The sequence below is a fragment of the Xylocopa sonorina genome, chromosome 1, assembly GCF_050948175.1.
Source record: "Xylocopa sonorina isolate GNS202 chromosome 1, iyXylSono1_principal, whole genome shotgun sequence".
Taxonomy (NCBI): Eukaryota; Metazoa; Arthropoda; class Insecta; order Hymenoptera; family Apidae; genus Xylocopa; species Xylocopa sonorina.
Window position 1 is genome coordinate 11,526,445 of NC_135193.1, and position 8,640 is coordinate 11,535,084.

General features: G+C 32.2%; 2 protein-coding genes, 1 long non-coding RNA gene and 1 other non-coding gene across 4 annotated transcripts; 2 read left to right on the forward strand and 2 right to left on the reverse strand.

Annotated features, from left to right (window-relative positions):
• Positions 1–146: 146 nt before the first annotated feature.
• On the forward strand, positions 147–1,634 carry LOC143430865 (vesicle transport protein GOT1B). Its single transcript, XM_076907338.1, has 4 exons — positions 147–469; positions 591–682; positions 755–933; positions 1,011–1,634. The coding sequence occupies exons 1-4, from the start codon at positions 445–447 to the stop codon at positions 1,135–1,137; spliced, it is 423 nt and encodes a 140-aa protein (XP_076763453.1). The 5' UTR covers positions 147–444; the 3' UTR covers positions 1,138–1,634.
• A 133-nt stretch (positions 1,635–1,767) lies between these two features.
• Positions 1,768–4,947, reverse strand: Ant (ADP/ATP translocase). Its single transcript, XM_076907204.1, has 4 exons — positions 4,676–4,947; positions 3,199–3,460; positions 2,861–3,095; positions 1,768–2,784 (listed from the first exon to the last, which is right to left on the reverse strand). The coding sequence occupies exons 1-4, from the start codon at positions 4,836–4,838 to the stop codon at positions 2,542–2,544; spliced, it is 903 nt and encodes a 300-aa protein (XP_076763319.1). The 5' UTR covers positions 4,839–4,947; the 3' UTR covers positions 1,768–2,541.
• On the forward strand, positions 4,224–4,886 carry LOC143431001 (uncharacterized). Its single transcript, XR_013102677.1, has 2 exons — positions 4,224–4,331; positions 4,422–4,886. It is a non-coding gene; the product is annotated as an uncharacterized LOC143431001 (long non-coding RNA).
• A 3,435-nt stretch (positions 4,948–8,382) lies between the features above and the next one.
• Positions 8,383–8,455, reverse strand: Trnaa-agc (transfer RNA alanine (anticodon AGC)). The gene has a single exon. It is a non-coding gene; the product is annotated as a tRNA-Ala (tRNA).
• Between the last annotated feature and the right edge of the window lie 185 nt (positions 8,456–8,640).

An 8,640-nucleotide genomic window follows, 5' to 3' on the forward strand; every position in this document is an offset into this window, starting at 1 on the left:
TTATTGTGTATAGATTTTATCATAAAATAATTTCAAATATTTAACTGTTTCTTCATTTATTAATTTTTTAACTATATTTTAATAAATATATTGATTTTTCTACGTAATCATGTGAAGCAAGTGAAAAAAATCACACGATAAACCTCTTGTGTATATGTATACACGCGTACGTCTATTATGGCGTTCGTATCATTAATAAATATCCAATACATCAAAATTGTGTAGAAATAATGTTAAAGTGTTCATTAAAACGTCAATACGGTATTCAATGTACGTTTTTTAAACGGTGACTAGCAATAGTGCTTAGTTGGAAAGTGTCACATCACAATTAATGACGTGGACTTAGGTTAGGTTATGCACACGTTGAAATTATTATCTGAATCACATAAGAAGTATTATTGCGATAAAATTTAAAGGTTCACAATTATACACAAATCGTAAATAATGTTTGAAGCCACGGACACATTAAGTAAGTAACAAATAACTTCTACTATGTACAAAATCTTTTACAGTCTATAAAATTTGCATGGTACACTGTATACGAAACGTGAGTTTCGAAAGATCGTATAATAATAAGATATTGATTTTAGAAATCGGAGTGGGACTTGTTGGATTTGGAGTATCATTTCTTTTTCTTGGTGTCTTATTACTTTTTGATAAGGGTCTCCTCGCAATAGGCAATGTAAGAATTACTTTATTACATTTTTGCAAACTTAAATTACTGTATCATTCTGAAGTAATTATTCCTCTACAGATTCTGTTTATATCTGGATTAGGATGTGTAATTGGACCAAAGAGAACTCTCAGCTTTTTTTTTCAAAGACATAAGATAAAAGCCAGTGTATCTTTCTTAGGAGGTATTATCGTGGTACTTACAGGTTGGCCTATCGTAGGCATGATTCTAGAAACTTACGGTTTTATATTATTATTTGGGTGTGTATATTCATTAATTACTAAATACCCATTTATGCAGTTAACAAATATTTTAATGTTTATTATTAATTTTACAGTGGTTTTTTCCCAGTTGCAATAAATATTTTGCGCAAAGTGCCTGGTTTGAGAATTATTTTAAATTTGCCAGGTATATCTCGAATGCTCGACTTAGTTGCAGGAGATTCAGATAGAGTAACTGTATGATATATTTTTTAATGTTTGTCGCTCAAAACACTGTATATAAAGTCCACTATTTTATATTATGTCCCAAGCTTTCCTGTCATTCCTTTTTGGAATTCCATGGATCTCTTTTTGTATTATATAAATATGAAATGTAAGCAACAAAGTTCAATTACATCCTTTTCGCTGAATTATTAGGAATACTACATAAAAATATATAAAATAATTTCACAAGAAGATTTAACATTTTCATATATAAAATACTATATTATTATATGACAAAGTTTATATGTATTTTTAAGATCATTCCAAAAAATTCATCTTAGACAGGATGGGAATAAAAATTTTAAGAGTGTGTTTATTTAAAGTCATTAATTTGCTGCATCAGTAGATTAATGATGTTAAGAGTAAGTTTTGCTTTTTGTTTGGAGTGTTTGTATTAATGCCACACTGTATGAAACGTGTAATGTGTACTGTATGTCAGTATTCTTTCAGGAAAATATAGTTTTACTATATAAGAATATTATACTATTTATTTCCAAGATGTTTATATTGAATGAACAAACAATGACTTGTCTTATCTTATATGGTGGTGTTTACTTCTTGATAAATTAAATATAAAATAAAAAAGAATAGTTTTAAGGAATAAAAAGATTGCAAGATACACATTATTATCGCTTTTATTGATTTTGTTGTACACATCCTAACTTAAACATCTTGGATGCATACTCTCACAAGTAACGCTTCTCATTATCTTACACGTAGTTGTTCTGGAGTGCGAAATTAAATTACTGTTTATTGAAACTCGATGGATTCGTTTGATATCGTTAATATGATTATTTATTAATTATCTACAATGGGCCGAGAACAAGGGCGGAGGGCAGCCCAAGTCTACGCGCCCCCGCCATCGCCGTAATGATATTTCGCCGCGCGTCCTTCTCTTGCTCAATTGTATACGCTTGTTTTTACTTTTTATTTTTTTTTTGAGACAATTATTTTTCCTACTTTATGTCCCGACCATCGCCTACATAGTCACATGTATCAAGTATTTCATATATCCATGATTTGCTGTTTATTTTTCAGATATATTTATAAATATATCCTTTCTTTATCTCCCCTTACAATAATGGAATATGAAAATAGGACATGTGAACCACAGCAAGAAAAATACTGAATCCGGCAATAAATTAAGCGAATTCTCTTCTATAGTCAAGATACATTATTCTGCCGAGTTTCATGTATTTTGTGAATTGCTACTGAACGACCAGAAGTCTAAATTATTTTTTAATTTCTTAACAGTTTGTATGTTTCCTCAGTCTGGAAATCACTCGGTCTGATAACTGTTTTTTCATTGGATGGTGAGGGTAATAAAAATGGTACTTGTAATTATAGCTCTGAAGGTAATGAGGTGAAGATCGTTATAATATCTTAAAGAAGATTCTTAATTTCATCATAAAGTACCAACACAAGCGCACCACCCGTGCCACGAAGAATGTTGGAGAACGCTCCTTTGAAGAAAGCGTTACCACCCTCTGTTTTGTAGATAGTGGCCCAGCAATGAAGGGTACTCTTGTACAAAATGTCGGATTTGGCACGCCCAGACTGCATCATCATACGCCTACGTACTGTGTCAAATGGATAAGATACAATACCCGCGACAGTTGTGACAACCTGCACAAAAAATTATAAAAAGTATTAATACACAGATTATACATGTATAACCAAAGTCAAGGTGAAAGCCCTTTACCTGAGCAATACCCCATGAAATAAGGAATGGTGTCTTTTTCGGATCTGGCAGCATACCACGGGCAGTGTCATAGAAACCGAAGTAGGCGGCACGATAGATGATGATACCCTGGACGGATACTCCGAAGCCACGATAAAGGCCGGTAATACCATCAGCCTTGAAGATCTTGGTTAAGCAATTACCAAGACCTGTAAATTCACGTTCACCACCAGCTTTGCCTACATCAGCTGCCAGCCTGTAAGAATAACCATTAGGTATTATCATTTTATAGAAACTTTTATTATTTATAAAATATTTTATAATCAACAATAAGTGAAAAAATAGAGTGTATAAAATACCTTGTTCTGGCAAAATCAAGTGGGTAGACAAAGCACAGTGATGTGGCACCAGCAGCACCACCAGAGGCCAAATTACCAACAAAATAACGCAGGAATTGTGTGTTTTTGTCAACACCGCCAAGGAAAATTTGCTTATATTTGTCTTTGAAGGCAAAGTTCAAAGCCTGTGTTGGGAAGTATCTGATGACATTAGCGAAATTACCACGCCAGTAACTTAGGAATCCTTGTTCTCTTGGAATGCGCACAAAGCAGTCAACCATACCTAGAACATAATGGTAAATTCTTTATTTCTCTGTCTTAAACAGTATTTTATTTTGCAGAAATGACGAATGACATGATTAATCATTTCTTCATTTTGGCAGTTTAAAATATTATATTTTAACACAGAAATGTCTGAATCACTGCATAAAAATTTCTATAAATAATAAATTTTTATGTAATAATACAGACATTTTATATAGACATTATTGGACAAATATACATAAAACCAAAGAAATTGTCATTATGTTATAAACAATTAATAGATATTTATTTAGAACTGTTTGTAATATTTCATATTTTTAATTTAGAGCTACTTTATGTATGTAAAGTGATGTTACAGAACGTCGAAATAATACTTCTATATTTCAACTTTCAAGTAGAGAAATATCTCCAAGGTCATGAAGACAAATTACTTAAATATAACTTAAATGTTATAGTTAGTAATAAGACATGCCAAAAAGAGCTGATAGTATACATTATTTTCTATAAATGTACATGACGAAAAGGAGAGACTGCAATTCAAATTATTACTAAAAAATAATGCGCGTTAGTAGCGTTTTTCCTTTTTTTAACTGGAATATATATTATTTTTCATAATTTTATTAATTATTGCATCTAAAATAATAGTTAAGATAGTTTTGATAAGTATTATTTTATATGCCCATTGCTGAAACTTGGAAACTCAGTTAAATTCTGCAGTATAAAGGAGCAGCCATATTGAACCGCACAGTCATCGATCGGCACACGCGAGTCCCGTACAAAGAGCAAAGCCATACAGTGCCATCTGGTAGACGAGTCATCTTATAAAATATCGACCGACTCGTCTGTCACAAAACCACGACTTCCTATTCAATCGATATTGCAAAAGTTATGTAAGACCCGAAACTTCATCTTTGTTATATAAAGTAGAACATTAAAGCTAAATAGTACTGACGTATTGCATATAGGATACTTGCATGTAGGACGATACAGCATTACATAACGGGAATCTCATACCTAACCATTGTGGATGAACTTAACGGAAACGCTCAGCAATTTTAAGAAACTAATACCACGAAAATGCTTTAAACTGTCACATGCTTGGAACATCGTTATCTTTCTACTGTTACACACAGTAGTTTTGTACGACTCGCATACTTTAGCTGATATTATTTCCGTTTTTACTACTTTTCCTTAAATTATCGAACGAATATAATTGTTTTATTGTGGAGCTTACCCTTGTAACGCTGTTCTTCGGAAATCTGCTTAGAGATATGCTGTACCTGCAGCAATAACTTCACACGTTCGATGGGAGCGACTGCCGTTTTCGAGATTGCGGCGGCTACACCACCAGCCAAGAAATCCTTGGCGAATGCCACTGGATCCGCAAGACCAGACATATTGTATCGGGTAGTTTGAAATGTGAAAACGGGTTAACAAAAGAAAGAGGAGAATCCAACTCCTACGTTTCGGACGCGCGCCGGACGACGAGTGAGCGAGGCAGAGTTCTTCTCGTTGAACGGACCTCTGCTAAGAATAGCTGCGCAGGTCACGTGTAGAGTTCTGCGCAGGTTCAATCTTCTGGCACGGCCGCACCTTGGGACCCTGACACTTAATGCACTTCAAACGCGTATTCAGTGCTTGAATTCGTAACCTTTCTTTAGTGTCTTGCGACACTGCGCTTTCCTGACTTATTTTCACGGTCGCCACGCGTGCAACGACTTGATAAAATACGTTCACACTCACCTCTTTCGAAATCGCTCGTTTAACCGCGCTTATGATGCACTTCCGGTACAATTCATGGAAATTGTCGCTAGTGTCAAAGTATTCTAGATATGAAACAATTTGGCGGGAATTTATTTCCATGAAACATTGAATAATTTATTTTGTTTAACACTTTTTATACGAAAATTACTTTCGAATATAAAAATAGTGGCCAAATAAATATGAAATTTAGAGCAAACATAAATATAAAATATAAATTCTACAAATATAAATTGATTGACGACTTCAATTTAAGTCAATAAACGTCAATAAACAACTATAATAGTTGCAATATTAAATTTTAATAATATATAAAAGTTTTTTCAACGTGCAGATATACAAATTCCAACAAGCTAAATTCAATAAATCATAAGCATATTTGAAATACCCGCGTGATTCATCCATCTTTGTTAGTCTCCATGCAGCATTGTGGTAGAATTTACAATTATTTTACTATGTCATAGAAACATCTAATATATATTTCTATGTCCCTATAATTGTTATGTGAGTACAATTTCTATAAAATCATCTTTACAAAATAAAAATTATCTTTACAAGTAGGAAGTGTATAAAGGAAAACGAAAACACTATGTCAAGAATGAAGATATCCGAGTGATTTTCGTTCATTTTAACAGGATTGTCGTGATATGAAACAGACATTATACATATCATTTAACACTAATTGCACGTGTGCATGATGTTGTATCGTCGCTGGTAATCATTTTTACTGTAAACATTTTCTATATATGTTTTTAATTATTATTATAAGCAGGGGGATCCGATAAGTACAATCTCGGTTCTGTACGCATGTATTACGATCACCTTTGAGGTAATTTCAAATTTGCGTTGTTTAAAACAAAAAACGAAAGACAAGGTCAATCCCTCATGAAGAAGGAGGTCAGCGGGGCACGACTTGCGTAACCCTGGCGTACCGCCAGTATGTTACAGAGCACAATGCCAGAGTTCAATGGAGTAACTTTAAGTAAAAGTGTATTAATACACTTTGAAGATGTGTACATACGTAGCGGACCTTGTAAAGAATAGACTAATGCTAAAAGTGTTCCTTGTCTTCATGGATGACGACTGCTAGCGCGTGCAAGCATTTGCTATGAGAACCAGTCGCATCAGCTGAGCTTAGACTTCCAAACAATATTGTAGATATAATTCTAATTGGCTATATTTTACAAATGTCCTTGCACTTCCGTATATTATACATTTCTCTTATTAATGTATTTTTTTTTTTAATTTAGATCACTAATCATTAATTTTGTATCCAATTAGATGAATAATTACAAGTGTAAAATGAAGTGAAAGCTATAAATATAAATGATAATGATAATTCATATACTTATAGCAAATTAGGTTAAAAAAAAGGCTGTGCCATATCTCAATAATGAAGTTTTTGTTCTCAGGGTCGTGTTCTTAGACTTATCATCATTTGTTTTTGCATTTAATTTAGAATATTAATATTTTGCTAGAATTAATGTGGTTTGTTTTATCAAACTATCACTAATTAATTTTCTGTAATTAACATCGACATTTAAATTATAACGGGAAATTCCACGTTTCATGGGAAGGGGATAATATTTATCTTCTGATAAGCTTCGCGAGAATATATGTATATATACATATACAGCATCTTATTCAGCTATATTACACATTATCAACAGTAATATGACTACGGCATATAATATTTCTATTTTCTCGAGTACAGTAAAGCTCATCTTAATGAATACTAAATCGTATTAAAAAGTACAGTATATCTCCTACAATTGTAAATATTACGTAATTCTTACCAAATTTATAATATTAATAAAGGAATTACAATGTAAAGTGTATTATCTATAACGACTACACGAACGAAGTAACTCTCGTGGAATTTGCAATTTTCCTGATTGCAGTGGGAAAATCATTATTATTATACTTGTATATAAGTGTTAGCGAGTCGAAAATATAACATAATGTACGGTTATTATAGCTCAAATGCACTATATGAAACATTCGACGTGAAACTCGCAAGTGCGTGGATTGGATTAAATAACGACCTTGATGACGTAGGTGGCTGTCTGCAGTAGTGCAATAACTGAAGTCATGATGGTCAATGCACTTTAAAGCAGTTCAAAGCGGTTTTGTAGTTGATATAGATCTACTGTGCCAAATGAATGTTTGAATATATACAGAACGAGCACGTGTTCAAAATTCACAAAAACAATATCGAATTGAACGTGTAAACATGTACAAATTGTTTTATGTTGGAAATTCATGAATGAAATCTTATTTGTTTCTCTTGTGTTACAGATTGAACGTTTGCTATTTATTACACATTACTTAATATATATGCATGACACTCTTATAAAATAGGATATATTGGCTGATTGGGAATATTAATCAAATTTTATATTTTCTATATGTATTATAAAGGAAGATACAAAAGAACGATATTTATTATCTCAAATATATTTTTTAATTACAATATTAGAGATAAATAAATATAATTATTATAATATTTTTAATTATAACATCTATTCTAATTATTTTTCAAAGGTACTCTATTAGTGAAGTTAAACATTTACTGAAAACATTAAGTAAATTTAGATACAGCAGAATACAATTTAATATGAAAATGTTAAACACGTATAAAATAAACTTCTATCTCTTTTTAGGTGGCTTAGAGAATGATCAGTCCGAAACTGCTGTGATAGACGCTTGTCTTGTAGTCTTAAAGAAATATTATCATATGTTGCCGCCTGCTGAAAGAAGTAGTTGTGTAGGATAGCAGGTAATGATGACAAATATTGGTAATTTTATTATTTATGTATTAAATTTATAAAAGTATATACATTAAGTATACATACGTAAGTATTACATTATAAATATAAAACATATTTTACGTCTTCGTGAAGATACTAGCACTAGATACAATGCACAAGTCCAGATTGTAGTCTCAATACACATGGTATATGTATTTCTAACATTTGATACATTGCAAGAATATTTAATCTCACTCGAATTATGCACTATCACCCTTAAGAATCTGCTTATCAAGAATAAGGTAGTTTGTATGGAACGTAAGAGCATTAATTTCTACCAATTCGCGCTTTAGATTTTCCAGAACGGGATATACAATATCGTACAGTATTACTTAAATAAAATTTATTTTAATAATAAAAATAAAGAATTTGGAGGCGCCGGGCATCGATCCCGGTACCTCTCGCATGCTAAGCGAGCGCTCTACCATCTGAGCTACGCCCCCTTTGATATTAGTCTGGTCCTTACAACCTCAGAAATAGATTATCGCTTGTCAAGATGCGACACATAAATATTAAGTGTTTCACTGTCAGGGTCGTTTTACGTACAAGAAGCTACTAATCATTTATTTATTTATGATTCCTATAGTATAGCACAGTATGTACAATTGATATGAAAAAATAGATCCAA

Coding starts and splice junctions, on each gene's coding strand:
- LOC143430865 (XM_076907338.1), top strand. CDS start 445: ATGTTTGAAGCCACGGACACATTAA. Junction 683..754: donor GTCTCCTCGCAATAGGCAAT/GTAAGAATTACT, acceptor ATTCCTCTACAG/ATTCTGTTTATATCTGGATT. Junction 934..1,010: donor GGTTTTATATTATTATTTGG/GTGTGTATATTC, acceptor TTAATTTTACAG/TGGTTTTTTCCCAGTTGCAA.
- Ant (XM_076907204.1), bottom strand. CDS start 4,838: ATGTCTGGTCTTGCGGATCCAGTGGCATTCGCCAAGGATTTCTTGGCT. Junction 3,461..4,675: donor CGAAGAACAGCGTTACAAGG/GTAAGCTCCACA, acceptor ATTATGTTCTAG/GTATGGTTGACTGCTTTGTG. Junction 3,096..3,198: donor CTTGATTTTGCCAGAACAAG/GTATTTTATACA, acceptor TTATTCTTACAG/GCTGGCAGCTGATGTAGGCA.